Source organism: Dermacentor andersoni, chromosome 9 (assembly GCF_023375885.2).
Source record: "Dermacentor andersoni chromosome 9, qqDerAnde1_hic_scaffold, whole genome shotgun sequence".
NCBI lineage: Eukaryota > Metazoa > Arthropoda > Arachnida > Ixodida > Ixodidae > Dermacentor > Dermacentor andersoni.
In genome coordinates, this window is record NC_092822.1 from 63,516,629 (window position 1) to 63,532,717 (window position 16,089).

At 48.3% G+C, this 16,089-nt stretch overlaps 1 protein-coding gene across 2 annotated transcripts in view; it reads right to left on the reverse strand.

The window, feature by feature from the left end:
• The window catches only part of LOC126528577 (phospholipid-transporting ATPase ABCA3-like), a 91,813-nt gene that overhangs the window by 72,977 nt on the left and 2,747 nt on the right, over positions 1-16,089 (reverse strand). Inside the window, exon 2 of one of the 2 annotated variants that reach the window (XM_055069142.1) lies at positions 1,961-2,256. In XM_055069142.1, the coding sequence (XP_054925117.1) occupies positions 1,961-2,256 (296 nt within the window). Of the gene's footprint in view, positions 1-1,960; positions 2,351-16,089 lie in introns of those variants that run through there. The other variant, XM_050176436.3, reaches the window with a different exon arrangement.

Sequence of the window (16,089 nt, forward strand, 5' to 3'; positions counted from 1 at the left end):
GCGACAGATCGGCGGTTTTGAAACAGTAGCGAAACAAATGGAGTTGCACTAGAAGTACGTTTATGTGAGGGTAGAACTTTCGAAAGTACACTTTCACACCACTGGCTACCTATGGGTGAAATTTGTGGGCTCGTTACAAGGAACTTAAATGGACCTCTAGCGCGCGAATTTGCCTTGACTTGACGATATGTTTGGACAGCCGCATATTCGCGCGTTTTTACAAAATCTGAACTGGCAGGCTAACCATCTTGAGTCTTACGTTGGCCTGTAAAACAGTCAGTAATGCACAAATGACGACTGCAACCTTCCACCTGAATGGATGCGGCCGCGAAAGTTTCTTGGAGCATTCAACCTGGTCGGAAAATTCATGTGTAAAGCTTTCTTTTTCTATCAAATATGTTGCAACCTCACATGAAATCAGTTATTCGAGAAAGTCAAATGGTGTAACAAGAAAAAAACTGGCTATAAAAGGTAAAAGCGGGTTAAAGGCTACAGGATGTTAAAAAGGTAAGTGACATGTTTTCGAAGTTAACTAATTTTGCACCCGAATGAACACAAATTAAGATCTGCGGTCATAGGTGCCACAACCGGGATATGATTATGACGCACGCCGTAGTAGGGGGGCTCTGGAATAATTTCGAGCAACTGGGGTTCTTTAACGGGCACCTAGTGCGCGGCAGACGGGCGTTAATTGCATTTCGCTTCCATCGAAATACGGTCGCCGTTACCGGGATCTGAGCCCCCGACCTCGTGCTTAGCAGCGCAACGCCGATACCACTAAGCCACTGCGGCGGGTGAATTGATGCAGCCGCGATGTTTCATGGGGTGTTCGCCCTGGTCGGAAGCCTCATGTACAAAACATATTTTTTAATCAGATCTTGTCACATAAAACTATATTCAAGTACAACTCAAACGTGTTTCGTCGGTTAAAACTCAGGTGTTACAATGTTGAAGGAGGCTAAAGGCTAAGAGATTAAAAGGGGAGTTCCAGAAACTCTGCCACAACCTCCAATGGATGTTATTTTCGCAGCTGAATGGGATCCATGTGACTTTCTTGGAGCGTTTATCCTCTTTGGAAACTCCGTGTGTAGGGCACTGTTTTCCGTACTGAGTGCATGGTTTAACAGGCCGACTAGTTTTTTGTCGGATGGCTGTACGTGACGTCAGAATGAAGACTTCTCTCGCTTAAGCGTTCCGTTCACATTTAAGCGTCGTTTCCGGGGAAAATTACTAGCGGGAAATATGGCGCTGCGATCGTACAGCTATGCTAAGAGAATGATGGTTAGTGCTTGAATTTGTCTAATCTTCATGATTGCTGCTTCGAGCGTTCTTGCGACGCCGTCTATTACGCTCTGCCTTTCTAGATATTCAAGCACTCATACTTTTCTAAACACACCAAGGAAATTGTATCATTTATAACGCATTGCGTTGCCGAAAATGATCAATTCACGAAGTCGCAAAGCCACCTAGAGACAGAACGAAGTTTAAAAGATCCGTGTGCTCTCCGTCATTCCCATGGTCGAACGAACCGCCACTCTTATAGAACCCGTAGAAATTGGAATCATAATTTTCTCTGGTACTTCCTGTAGGAAGCTCTATTCATTTAGGAACCCAAATACGCTGTGTCGCGAAATAGCGATGACGGGTCTAAAATGGAAATAATTTCATTATAATCGCCGCGGTAATTCGTTCCGCCCTTCTCAGTCACGACAGTGCGGAGCCCAATGATAAGTCGCAGCTAGCGCTAACGCAGCACCCACTCGTATCCTTCTTAACGCAACTTGCCGTCCCGAAACAGAATCTCACGACGTAATACGAGGTACACTCGCGTTCCAAGTTTCCAGGCCTGGTGTCCTCAATAAACGAGGCACCCTGTTTATATTATGCAAACATAGGGCGGGCAGGTTTCGATTGACGAGTGCCGGGAAAGCTCAGACCTCGGCGGGTCAATCCGACTCACCGTGTTTATGCGAGCCAAGTCGCCCTGCGTGTTCCAGAAGGCCCTGTACCCTATGGGGCTGTACACGGTGGCACCCCGTTGCACGTGGGGCTCCCTGACGACCGAGTCCTCCTGGATGCCCAGGAGCATGGCCACCATGAACACCACCTCGATCACGGTTAACACGTAGTGGCGGCATATGCGCTTCAAGTACACGTTCTTCCACAGGATCACGAACAGCTGCCGGCACCACAGCAGCGGAACCGTGCGCATGGACCGCGCCCCAGCGCGGCTCGCGTAGTCGCCGCCAGAAGGACCTGTGTGCAACCGTGAGTGAGTCATGGCGCGTCCGGTATTCTCTCTATTCGCAATGGCGTGTGCTTGATGCCGGGTTACCGGTAAAGTTACGGGGCGCTGGTAGCGACACCTTGTGACGCTTCGTCTAACCAAAATGCCTTATGGACACGTCTTCGCGTACCACGAGTGTTCTTGCCGAAGAAAAAGGCGTCTAAAAGGGCAAGTCGTTCACGATCATGGCGCTGCCGAAATCTTGTACCATGCAGCGAAGTAAAAAGCACTTTGGTTAGCGCAATCAGAGCTAGATCTGTGTTTGTTTGTTTGTTTGTTTGTTTGTTTGCTTGTTTGTTTGCTGGGTTTGTTTGTTTGCTTGTTTGTTTGTTTGCTTGTTTGCTTGCTTGCTTATTTGTTTGCTTGTTTGTTTGCTTGTTTGCTTGTTTGCTTGCTTGCTTGCCTGTTTGTTTGTTTGTTTGAGCTCTGCAAAGCCAGGCGACCCTAACAACCCGGCCGCTCACGTTGGCGCCTGCTGCCATCCGATAATATGCAACAAGCAAGTGAGCGGCCGAACTAAAACTCTCTATCTATACTGTTGCAGGACGCAATGCTTAGTCATACTGATCCCTTTTCGATGGGCCACAGCTGCTGTATGCATATCGCACTGACCGACCCATTTCACGGGAACGCGTCCTTGCTTCCGACAGCACTATACGCGGCGTGCACGCCGATGGCCGCGCCACTGGTGGCGGCCTTGCGCAGAACGCATGGGAGAGGAGCGAGCCGCGCGCCGTAGCACGCCGTAGTTTGTTGCGTCGCTGATAGTGCTTCTCCGTCTTATTTGTGTTTTCAGAGCAAAATAAGCAACACCCTTCGCATGTGTGGGATGGCCAAAGCTTCCGAAGAATGTCGAAGAAGAATTGTTGCAGGGTGGGGGGGCTCAAATACCGGCGAAAACGTGCCGGTGATACGGTTCTAATTATTCCCCGCAAAGCCTCATAAGCAGGAACAACGGTGGCAATGGATCGTAGCTTCGGCGCGAAATTTCTTGTTCTCATCCTTTCCTTTGTCGCTTCGGTGTTTTTTCTTTTTTATAATTATTTTTTTACTCAATTGTAGTTAGACGGGTAAGCGACGAAGTTCGTCTGCAGTGCAACATGCGGTTGAAAGGCATTTCGCTAAAGTTCGGAATGCCATTTGCCGCTTATAGTGTTTTCCGCTTCTTTACCGCGTTGGGCTAGCTAGGCAGCACGACTGCATGAGCGCATTGTTTTGCATGTTAAAGCTACAGAAGTTTGCAAGAACTGAAATTGTTAGTTTTATGTGGCCCGGTAAATCCTCGCACTAGCTGTCGCGCACTTCATGTTTTTACATTTATTTTATGCGTGGCTTCGCCCATGTTTAACTGTTGCTAGTTGCTTCATGCATAACTCTTGATTCTTTTGAGCTGCGAGGTTTTCACCCTGCCTCGTTTGTAAAGGGTATAAATCACGCTGTGTCTTATCGGAATGACACCAAGCAAGTGCTTCTTTAACAGCTTTATTCATTTCGCCCGATATTAGATATTGTGGATTTTTGGGAAATGTGTTTAGAAAATAGGTAGCTCAGGGCGAGAATTGCTAATAGTTACTGCATATGGTATTTTTGTTCTATTTTTCGCTGATCCATTTTTCGCTGAGTAGTTGGCGTCACGTCATCATACCTTGATGCTGTCTGAGCAGACTTAACACACCGAGTGATTTGTTTGTTTCACAACGTAGTCGCTTCTTGCAAGTGAATTTTGCACTCAGCTGAATTATTTCTTATTATGCTTACGCCGCATAGGACTAAACCCGGCCTTGCCGCCAGCGCTGTATCTAATTTGACTGGCGCTGCTCTGCCTTTAAATATATCATGTGGCCCTTCTCTCTAGTAACATTTAAAAAAAGTACTGCAATGTTAGTCAGACTATAGCTTTGTACGTTTCCAAGCGGTTCCCTTAGGGAATTTAAAATTGCAATAACTGCAGCGCGAACGGCAGTTCATCGGCGGTACAGCGCTAACACGCGCTTTTATTAACCCGTGCGTTTGGTGGCTTCGTTGACTATAGTGTACGCGTTTCTATCAATAAATTCGCAATTATTCTACTTCAGGCGACTTTCACTACACTTATTCGGCGGCGTCACATGTATTCATCGGCAGAAAAATCACACCGCGGCATATGCAGACATCGCACCGTGCGGATTTGTTATCTAAGTCTGCACTAACGACGGGTGCTTATTATTGAGGTACAGAAGCAGCATTACGGCAAGGGTAGAATTAAAGAAAAAAAAAACGGTCGAGACATCGCATTAGTCAACAAAATTTGTCGGCTAGTTTACATGAGCTCCACTTCATGTAAATGGTCTTCATGGCGTTTGTCTGCGGGACGCACCTGGCGCGTATGTGGACCATGTTGCCCCAAACACCGGTAACATCTTGTTCATACCCGCTCCCACAGAGATCTGCGTCTTCCCTACAGCTGTCACCGCAGAAGAAGCAGTCTGGCGCCCGAACCAAGGACAAATCGCAGCCGCGAACTTCAGTCACCCTTGCTGCAAAGCGTTGTCGTCTGCTACTGCTCCCACGCGTATTGTTGGAAGCGCCCGCTAGGTGGCTATCAGTGGCGCCTCTATAGGCGGTGCACGCGGCCTATAGGAAGTGTAGGGTTAGGAGGGGGGGGGGATGACACTAATTTTACAATTTCTCAAGATCCTTTCATTGCCGAATCGGTCACTGCGCTTTACAGGCATGGCTTCATCTCGAGTCCGGACCTGAAATATACAAATAAGCTTCTTCGAAAATCTTCCACAGTATCTTAGTTTTAAACACTTGTTCAAACAGTACAGGCACCGGGTGCAGGATGAGCTTGTATCAATGGCGTCTTCGTGTGGCGGCGCCACGAACAAAATGGCATGTGTCGGGAGGGCAGGGCGCAGCAGGCGCTGCCGCCAGCAACGTTGATTTCATAAGTTCCTTTTTCAGGCTTGTAGCGCAGCTCAGAAAGAGCAAAAATGAAGGTGGAAGGGGTGACGAAAGGGAACGGAGAACTCTGTTCTGCGTTCCCTTTCATTACCCCTTCCACCTTCCTTTTTGCTCTTTCTGAGCTGCGCTACAAGCCTGAAAGAGTAATGACATACCAACTCGCCCAAACTGCCAAGCTTTTGACCTTCATATGTTCCGTCGTCGCCTTGTTTTTTTTTTTTTCTGTATTGCGTTGCAGAAATACCACGTGAAACAAATCTGATCAAATATGCGGCATCTTTTCATCTTCTTTTTTCGTCGTTCTTCATCGTGGCATCACCAGATAGAACGGCGGAAAGACGGTACGCGCGCGGTCTGTGGGCTACAGTACGCACAGAGCTCAGCAAGTGAAACCCGATACTCGAAGCTCACAGCCGCCGGCGCTTTTTGCACCGAGTGTAAGCGCTGGGGACAGCGAGCTGATCCATCTTGGTACACAGTGAAAGCGAGAACCTCTGTGACGCATTGTGACTTCATTTGGTCCCACGGCAATCACCTGGTGCTCACCTGTGGCGAAAAAAAAGAAAGGGTGGCAGCCGCGAGCTCCGAGTATTGCGTTTCAATCACTGAGCACTGTACATTTCCGACGCCACTTTGCTATCATTTAGTAGTTCTAACATTAACAAAGGAGCCGTTCATGCGCAAGAGCTTGGCGTCTCATAGGAATTGCCTGTCTTTGCCTCCGCAGCTGTAACGGCTGTGAGGCTTGGGCTACGAAGGCAAACACTCAAATTTGTGGTCACCATTTTACCGCCTTATCAGCGCATCAGTCTTCCTTTTATGGGTTACTTTCATTCCTCGCGCTTCCCAACTCTAGTTGCATCCGGGCACACGCCTGTTCGCTGCGCAACGACAGCGAACGCAAAGGCACCGGCGTGTTCCCACTTGCCGCCACCGTCGGCTGTCGTCGCGCTGTGTGAAATGGGCCATGACTGAAGACCGGGTTAGTTTCTAAGACATTAACAATGACGAAGCGTTGCAAAGGTAAAAATAATCAGAGCCGACAGAGAACGGGAACTTACCGACGCATGTGTGATCGAGAAAGCAGCTCAAGAAACAAAAAAAAAATTAATCGACGGTTGCGATACTCCTAAAAGCGAATTTCGAGTGCAGCTATTTAGGCGTTTTGAATTCGCGATGCAGTGAGACAAAGAATTTGATTCTGAACGACAGGCAGCCTTCAGGGGCGGCGCCGAGTCTCCGCTCAGGCAGCTCGTTTGGCAGCAGCGGCAGACGAAGCATTTCCACCGGTCGCGTCGGTCACTGTTCAGAGAGAAAGCGTCAACGCGGGAACGCGCGGCTGACGCGAAGCGCACTCTCTAGCGGCGTCAACCCAGCAGGCGAAGTAGCGCATGCGCGGTGGATGCGAAGCCAATGCTAGCAAACGCAGGCGTGCGGCCACGCCAGTGGAAAAAGATAGGAAGGATGCATACCGCAACGCGATTGAAGCAAATCAACCGGGGCCCGAGCCCCCGTGGGACGCTTAGTGGGACGCTTCCCGGTGTGTTTATTTCCCTTTTATTTTATGCAATGAACCTATTTTTGCAGCACGTTTGCACTCTCATGAAAACTAAAGCCGTCACTTTAATTTGGCTTTTTTTACCCGCCGTGGTTGCTCAGTGGCTATGGTGTTAGGCTGCTGAGCACGAGGTCGCGAGATCGAATCCCGGCCATGGCGGCCGCATTTCGATGGGGGGCGAAATGCGAAAACACCCGTGTACTTAGATTTAGGTGCGCGTTAAAGAACCCCAGGTGGTCGAAATTTCCGGAGTCCTCCACTACGGCGTGCCTCGTAATCAGAAAGTGGTTTTGGCACGTAAAACCCCATAATTAATTAATTAATTAATTTGGCTTTGATGCGAAGCAAGTTTCTGGCGCGAAATATAGCGGCGCGCGCTCGGTGTCGATGCGGTACGAGCAAAGCCGGGATTTTCGAACCGTTCTATGTCTATTCCATTGCTTTTCACGTTTCGTGCATGATCAGAGCGACGCTTCGGCCGCGTTATGAAAAGGCTTTTGCTATCAATGTGATCAGTCGGCCTTGAGAAACGGAGAAGTGTGACATAGACAGGAAGGAATATCTGCAAACCCGCGAAACCTGCTATTGGTGCTCTTTCTTTACCATTATCAAAGTGACGCGCTCTCCCTTCGGGTTTTTGACAGGCAATGAAGTTGCTTTCAGTCAGCTTATTTGAGGGTGCTGTTTTATGAGGAGGGGGGGATGAGAGGGGGAGCGCCGTCACGTGGTATTTTTCATATTTTGTGAGGTTTGTTTGCTAGCCGGAAAAGATTGTACGCAATTTGTACGTCGCTGAAGACACAGCAGTTAGATGTCATTTGGGGCTGCCTGGGGTTGCCTATAAATGCCTCGTTGACACTTTGATGATTAGAACAGTACTTTTCGAACTAAATAATTCATTGCAATTGTCTAATTAAATTTCAGGAACGAAATAATTACTGGCGGCTACTCCACTTTACTCTAAACAATATGCGCTAGGTTTTCTTCGACTAACGCAACTCCTCTTTCTTTAGGTATTGGTGCATGATTGTTGGCAGACACTGTACAATTCACTCAGTAACCGAAATAAGGCCAAGCCGGATTCACTCGAAGTCAGAATCAACAGTAGTCGTGCACAGCAGCGCTTACAGTCGCACTCACAGAAAAAGAAAAGAGAGACAGAGAGAGATGCTGCAGTTTCTCCGGAAAGGCGAAGCAGTATTAGTGATAGCGACAATTACAGGAAGGAAGATTACACCCCCGAGAGACGTCCGACATTCTTCGTGGTAGGAGTGGAGTCAGGCTGTTAAATTGAACTGTCTCCTGCTATGACGTCTTATAAATTCTCATATAAGGCCATCACTTCAGTGAAGAATTCTTCGAGGTCACACAAAGTTTCTTCAAGAGCAAGAAATTATATATATATATATATATATATATATATATATATATATACACACACACACATGCATAGGGTGTTTCAACGAACACTATCAAAAGTCTTTAAAAGTTTTCCTGTGACATATCACAATTCTAGTTCCTGAGCTGGTCTACTCGAAGCGGCGGACCCTATTTGCACAAGAACTTGAGATGCAAATAGACTAATTAATAAAAGTTCATTAATTAAGATTTTAACCAATTACATTATGGCCCATATTGCAATTTACAAACTATAGCCGTAGAGTTCGCAAGGCGGATCCCCTTGGAACGAATTTTCAAGGTGACACCAGTTTCGAGATATAAATTCCCGAACTTTGAGGAGAAATGCATTGGCGTTCCAGTTAATTAGTTAAAAAAGAACGTCGTTTCATGCACTGAAGCACACAAGTAACTGGAACGCCTATGCATTTCTCCGCAAAGTTCGGGAATTTATATCTCGAAAGTGGGGTTGTCCTGAGATTTCTTCCCAATTGGATCCGCCTTGCGAAGTCCACTGCTAGAATTTGTAAATTGTACTGTGTGTGTGTGTGTGTGTGTGTGTGTGTGTGTGTGTGTGTGTGTGTGTGTGTGTGTGTGTGTGTGTGTGTGTGTGTGTGTGTGTGTGTGTGTGTGTGTGTGTGTGTGTGTGCGTGTGTGTGCGTGTGCGTGTGCGTGTGCGTGTGCGTGTGCGTGTGCGTGTGCGCGTGTGCGTGTGCGTGTGTGCGTGTGTGTGTGTGCGTGTGTGTGTGTGTGTGTGCGTGTGCGTGCGTGCGTGCGTGCGTGCGTGCGTGCGTGCGTGCGTGCGTGCGTGTAATTATTGGTTGAGGACCCCAAGTATGATACCCCGATTTGTAAGCACCTTCAGAAAGCACTGATAGTTATTTCATGTACGATACGTCTCACGTAGTCCTTTTTTCCGGGTTGCAAAGAAAGCCCACGAAATGTGAGAAAGAACCACGTGACGGAGCGGTTGCTGGTATCGTCCTGCTCTCAAGCGTGCGTTCGGTGAACAAGGTCGACTAACGTCGGATAACGGAGCCAATGCATGCAGCTGGCCAAGACAGAGAGAGAGAGAAAAAAAAAACATTTTTACGCCAGCGTCCGGCGCTCAACCCTGGTCGGTCAGCTACCAGTCCACACCCAACACGTCTCTGACGTGCTGGATAAGCACCGGCAGGAGAATGTTAGTTGCATGGGGTGGTGGAGTGAGCCAGTCCGTCCATGACCGTGGCTTTATGTTAGTGGGAATGGTGGAGAGGGCTGACTGTAGTTTGGGTTGAGTGTGAGGGCAATGCCATAGACAACGCTCTAGGGACGGATATTCCATGCAGTTCGGGCATTTTGGTGGCCCAGGTAGGCCTTGAATATAGTGACGGAAAAGAGGAGTCACTATTGAGTTTGTTTGAAGTCTCCGGAGAATAGCGCTGTCTTTTAGCGAGAGGTTAGCAGGAGGAATAATAAAGGCGACGGCATTGGCGCGAAGTTCCTTTAAAAGTGATGTGCGCTCCTTGTGCAAAGTCTCTCTGTGTTGCCTTGGATTAAATTCGGATGGCCATAGGCACGGGGGACCCGGAAAACTAGCTGCGCGGGTGAGCTCATGAGCTCGGGAGTTCTCCCCCACGCCTTGGTGCCCAGGTATCCACTGCCCACTGTAAGGTAACACAGAGCGAAGGGTGTGCATCCAAGTGACATTGAAGTAGGTTGTGTATATGCTCATGTAGCAAGTTGTCGCGAAACATGCGGCATACATCCTGGCTATCGGTGAGAATAAAGATGCGTTGGATAGGATGATGAGGCCGGGTGACTGCTTCGAGAATAGCAAGAGCCTCTGCGTCGATGGGTCGGGGACTCGTATGCGCGCGTTGACATGCTCGTAGTCAGGGCCGGCTACTCCAGTTAGACATCTGTATACCCTCCGAGTGACTAGCGTCCGTATAGTAATACGTAGTGTCTGGTAGTAGGTTTTCCCAATTTACTTGTTTGACTAACTGGGAGCGGCGAGCTTCGTGCTTGTGCGGCTGCATATGTTGTGGTATGGGTAGGACTGTGAATCTGGGTAGTGTGTCCCATAGTTGTGAATACAGCGGTGGAAAAGGGGGCAGGGCACCTCTCTGGTATCCTTGATGTTCGAGCAGTTTGCGCCCTTGTGGGGATGTTTGAAGCCTTTGAATTTGCGCTTGTCTGCAAATTGTAATGCGTTCATCAAGTGTGTTGAAAAGCCCAGTGGTTGCCACAACGTCGTTTGCGGCAAATCGAGGTACTCCTAAAGCTAATCTGGTATATTTGCGGAGCGCCGCTTCTAATTTGGAGTGCTGGGTCTTGGTGAGAGATTGATATGGAAGTTGGTAGAGCACACGGGAGTAGACAATCGCCTCAATAATCCTTCGAATTTCTTGCTCCTTTAGTTTTCTGTGTTTACGTGTTACTCTAGATAGCATGTCGGTTTAGTTGTCGGATTGTTTTTTCCAACCATACTTCAGCTCTACCGTCATCCTGAAGGACGAAGCCCAGAATTTTGATGTTAGATCGGCGCGGTATTTGAGTGTGTTCGATATAGAGACTGATGCTTTGGCGCTGATCTTCCGCGCGGCGGACTATTTGATTAGTTACTACTATGTACTCAGATTTTGTTGGAGAGCACTTAAGCCCAATACCGTTAATAGAGCTGCCGAGGAGAGAAAGAACGACCTGCCGCATTCCCGTCTCCAGTCACGATGCAGCCGACCTCGTTCACCGAACGCACGCCTGAGAGCAGCACGATGCCACTGCGCAACCACTCCGCCAAATGGCTCTTTTTTTTTCATATTTCGCGGGCTTTCTTTGCAGCCCGCAAAAAAGCACTACGTGAGACGTATCGTACAGGAAATAACTCTATCAATGGTTTCTGAAGGTGCTCTACAAATCTGCGTATAATACTTGGGGTCCTCAGCCAATAATTAAAAAGTTGGCTCATTAAACCTAATTATGATTAGTGAGTTACGGGGGGAAAAAATTGCCTGAGTAACTATTGGCCAGTGCGAATAGTACGCGTTCTGTTCAATTCGCTTCCGACGCGCCTTTCATTTTTAAAATGTTCGCTCAAGTTACGTGGGGCACCTTGTATATACATATATATATGGGGTTCGGAAAGCTGGTCGGGCCCGAGCGCCCCCCCCCCCCCCCCCCCCCGGGAGAATGAAAACTTTCAACCTATGTCTCGCAGCATCCTCGTAGCGTTCTACTATGGGGAAATAACTGGGGAATGAGAGCCGACCCCGGAGGCGGGGGTGCAGTTTAAAAAACTGTCCCAAAGCGTTAGCTGCCACGAGATGGGGATGGGACAAACTGAAACGCTCCCACTAATGACGCAAGGACACAATTCATTAATTCTAGCGGCCTAATGGAAGCTAGAGGGCACACACCTGTCCTAGACCGTGCTATGTGGGACGTGACGTATATGTGCCAGTCGCATGAAGGAAGTGTAATACAGGTCGAACGCCTCTAAAATACAGGTCACTTCATTGTAAAGGTCGCGCAGCTCGCTGCTCACACAAGCACATGGACAGACTTATTCTTTCGTCATACAAATCATCCTTTCTAGTGGCGTTCGTTGCAGAGGTGCTGGACTGTAGCTGACGTCGGCCAGAGAGAAGCATGCGTACGGTTTGAACATCGCGCTGCTGTGCCTGCTGCATGCTCAGGCGTAAGCTTGCATGGAACTGTCCTTGGAGCCGAACAATACACGCGCAAGCCTGTGTGTTATCGCTCATAACCACTGCAGTCACTCCAGTAATCTTTGCAGTCTTCTGATAAATATTTCGTCATTGTATAATCAACGAGAAAATAGGAAAGTCTTCGTGGACTGCTTTGGTAGAAGCGAAAGCCTGTTAGCTCAACATCACCCATGCAAACCCCTTAATGAGCACAAACACGATGTTGAAGGTCGTATTTCGCAAGAAGGCGCTTTTTGAGAGCCGAAAAAGAAACCACAACGTTGACGCCGATCCTCATTTGCAAGAAAGAGTGCATTACGTGAATGTCACCGTGTCGGTGTAATGTTGTTGTGATACTTGTAGTGACGCTAGTTGGACGTCAAAATAGGTTCATTCAAGAGCGTCATATGAAGCACTTACCCAGTGGTTACATGATTAAGTACGCGACAATATTAACGTGCACAGCAATATAACATCCGGAATATAAATACTGGAGCTCCACCTCTAAGCTTACAGCGGTAAGCTCGGTTGGTGGGTTGCAGTTGCATCGCAATTTGCACTAGTTTCCTACTTTATATACTACCTGGTGCTATGAATGTGGGCTGCCTCGCACAAGTGGCTACGTTTCTCAAAGCATAAATGCGTTTTCCGGTATGTCACACCTTGAAACCATGAGCGCCTTCGTCCCGTCGTCTGCTTCAAATGACAGTGCTCTGACTTCTGCGGTTGACAGCGTTGTTCCCCACCATGTCGATGGGGAACAGCAATGTGCTGTTTAGTGTTAGAATATCAGGTATTATAGTAATCAATGAAAACAGCGAACACACAGTGGCAATACAGGGCCAGAAAATACCTCGGCTAAAGGAATATAAATACCTTGGTATATGGATAAACGGTGGCAATAGATATACGGAAACAAAGGAAAGAACAGTAACAGCAAAAGGGAAGAAAAATGCAGCCATAATGAAGCACAGAGCGCTATGGGGATACAATAGGTACGAGGTGCGGGGGGGTCAGAAAATTTGGTAGTGGGAGTTCATTGTGGTATTTTTTTTTCTTCTTTAACCTATGTAGGACATTAGGCAGTATAATAGCAAGAGCTTGGTGGCGCAACCAACCGCCCCGTTTCAAAGGGCGCCCTCATATCATCCATCCATCGATCGCTGACGCGCTGCTAGCGCCTAGCGACAGCCGCCCGGTGCATATATATGCTGCTGCATCGTGCAACGATCGTGTTGTTCTCATTAAAAATACACTAAGCGGAACCCACGTAAAACTTCGAACCTAGGTGAAGCGAAGATTTGGCAAAGCGGTTACTCACAACAAATTTGTCCATTCCATTCGCAATACGTCTTTTTCGCGTAAAGAAAACTGGAGCGCAACCGGCCTAAGCAGTGTGGCATACGCGACGATGTCGCCTCAAAGTGCTAGTTGGAATCGGCACGATAAAATTATACGCGCTATTCGTGGTTCCAGTGGTTACAGCATCGGGCTACTTCGCTGGGTGACCAAGGTTAGATCGCGTCATCGGGCACCTAATTAAATTGCATTAAGTGTAAGCCATTCGGCCAAGAAAGGAGACGCACTCGGCAGCCACAATCACCCGGGTGGGTGCGCGAAGAAACTTTCGCTCTGTGACGGCAGCCGATGCGTACACACGGACTGCACCGACCGACACCCGGCAGAACATGAAATTTCGCGTGTGTCCTGGCTTCGACCGACAGTGCCAGAAGGTCCTCGGGATATACTTGAACTAGCGAATCTCCCATCGGACTTGTGACTTGCATGCTTACCTATAGCATGAGCTAGGGAAAAGCCTTATGAAGGTTGAAACAGCGAAACTACGTGAGTACGGGAAATGTTAAAACTTAGATATTGCTCTTATTAAGCCAAGCAAGCAAATGATCTCAAATACGAATAAGCGTTTCGTTAGATCCTTAGCGAAAAAGATTCCTTAAGAAATCGCCCGGATTATTTCGCTCATTATTTGCAGCCTCGAGCCATACAATGCCGGGCACATTCTTTTTTTTTTCTGTTTAATGTCCTCAATACTGACACGTCTACTTGTTTATCTCTTTCCGGTGACCACTATTTTACCGGCCAACGAATGTTAAAAGGTTATTCATGGGCTCATGTATCTATGCGGCCGTTGGTTGCATGCCACTGGGTATGCGGCCCAGGGGCCACCCCGGTTAAAAAGGATGAAACACCCTGGTCAACCGAAACGTAGGATGGATTCCTAATCTGCGATCGTTATCCCGAGTGGTTGCCGGTCTGGCAGGCGCCCCGCAGCGATGACAGGACCCTATCTGTGTGCGGCCAAGGGGAGAACCCTTTCCACCAACTGTCCAACTCTAGGAGAGAATGCTCTCCGCGAACCAAACAGGACCCGTGGTTTGCCGCCGGAAGAGGCAAGCAAGTGAAAACTCACCTGGGAGAAGGGATCAGCCGCCTATCCCCGACCAGACTCAGTGCATGTCACGTGACGCTGACGTGAGCAAGATCCCGTCTAGGATTTTAGTGGGCCTATTTAAGGGGCCCCACAACGTACTTTTTCATTTATTCTCTTCTTCTTATCCTTCACCGACCATTGAATAAACCGTGCAAGTTTCGCACTAGAAATCGTCTCGTCCTCGCCTGGTCGCCATGGTCCACCGGACGCCTGCAGCCCGCCGACAACGCCACGCTACCCAATAGTAACGCCGGTCGAGCTTCGAGAAACAAGAGTCGCCACAATCTGCAGCTCTTGAATGAACCTTTTTCCGACGTCAACTTGCATCACTACAAGGATCACAACAACATCAAACCTACACGGTGACATTCACGTAATGCGGTTTTTCTTCCAAATGACGACCGACGTCGACGTTGTTTTGTTTTTTTCTCGGCTCTCAAAAAGAGCGAGTATTCGTGCCAAATATGACCTTCAACATCGCGTTTGTGCTCTTTAAGGGCTCTGCATGGGAGATTTTGAGCTAAGAGGCTTAAGCTGCTTCTGAGACGGTCCACGAGCACCGTTCTGCCTTTCTCCAAAATCATACAAGGACGAAGCATTTGTCATAAGGCTACAAAGATTACCCGAATGGCTGCAGAGGTTATGAGCGATAACATGTAGACTTGCGCGTGTATTACTCGGCTTCAATGGCAGCAGTGGGTGCGATCACGGTTTCATGTATGTATATATGTCTCTGTATGTATGTATCGTAGATAGACGAAAGGCCAGCAGAACGGTCTCACCATTTTACGATGTCGAACGAAGACGCAGGCCATAACGAACCAAATCATAGACGTTGGTTAGTGCGCGGTCAGAGATTTCTTTAAGTTGTACATAGTGGGATAGAGCACCTGACGCGTGTAGCAGGCACAGCAGCGCTATATTCAAACCGTACGCACGCTTCTCTCATACCGACGCCGACTATAGTCGAGTACCTCTGCAACGAACGCCTCCAGAACGGAATGACCTCGAAGGATTTCGGACGCCCCAAGCAGTTCGTTATAGAAGCGTTCGAGTGTATTACACTTCTGTGTATCATACTTGGATAGCACGGAAGCGGGCGAGTTGATAGCAGCGCATCCTTCTTTCCCCTAACCACTTCGGCGCATGCGGCACCCTCTCGCACGAAGATATAAAAGCAAACATAATAAAGAGACAGGCAGGTTTCTGATGCCCAGCCACTGTGTGTGTCGTCTTGCTCAGACGCCCACGATACATTCTGGTTTAATTAAAGTTCTTTTTTTTCTTTCAGAAAAATTGAAAGAAAAGAACGATTGTGCGCATAGCTATGAAAAAACCCGACACATCTCTAGCACCGACAAGAATATAATTGCTACATTATTGCATCACAAAAGTCCCAGAAGGAGCTTCCGCGTCGAAACTCTGGGCACGATTTCACGTCAAGGCACCGATTTCACATCAAGGCGTCAATACCGACATTTGTGTCGATCTGCGTCCAATTTATTTCCCCTTGACGCGTCAACGCTTCGCTGTGCAGCGGAAGAACCCTTCAGGACGTTTGCGCTCGGGTGCGCGTATGTACACAAGTTCCTGCACCCGCCGTGGTTGCTCAGTGGCTATGGCGTTAGGCTGCTGAGCACGAGGTCGCGGGATCGAATCCCGGCCGCGGCGGCCGCATTTCGATGGGGGCGAAATGCGAAAACACCCGTGTACTTAGATTTAGGTGCACGTTAAAGAACCCCAGGTGGTCAAAATT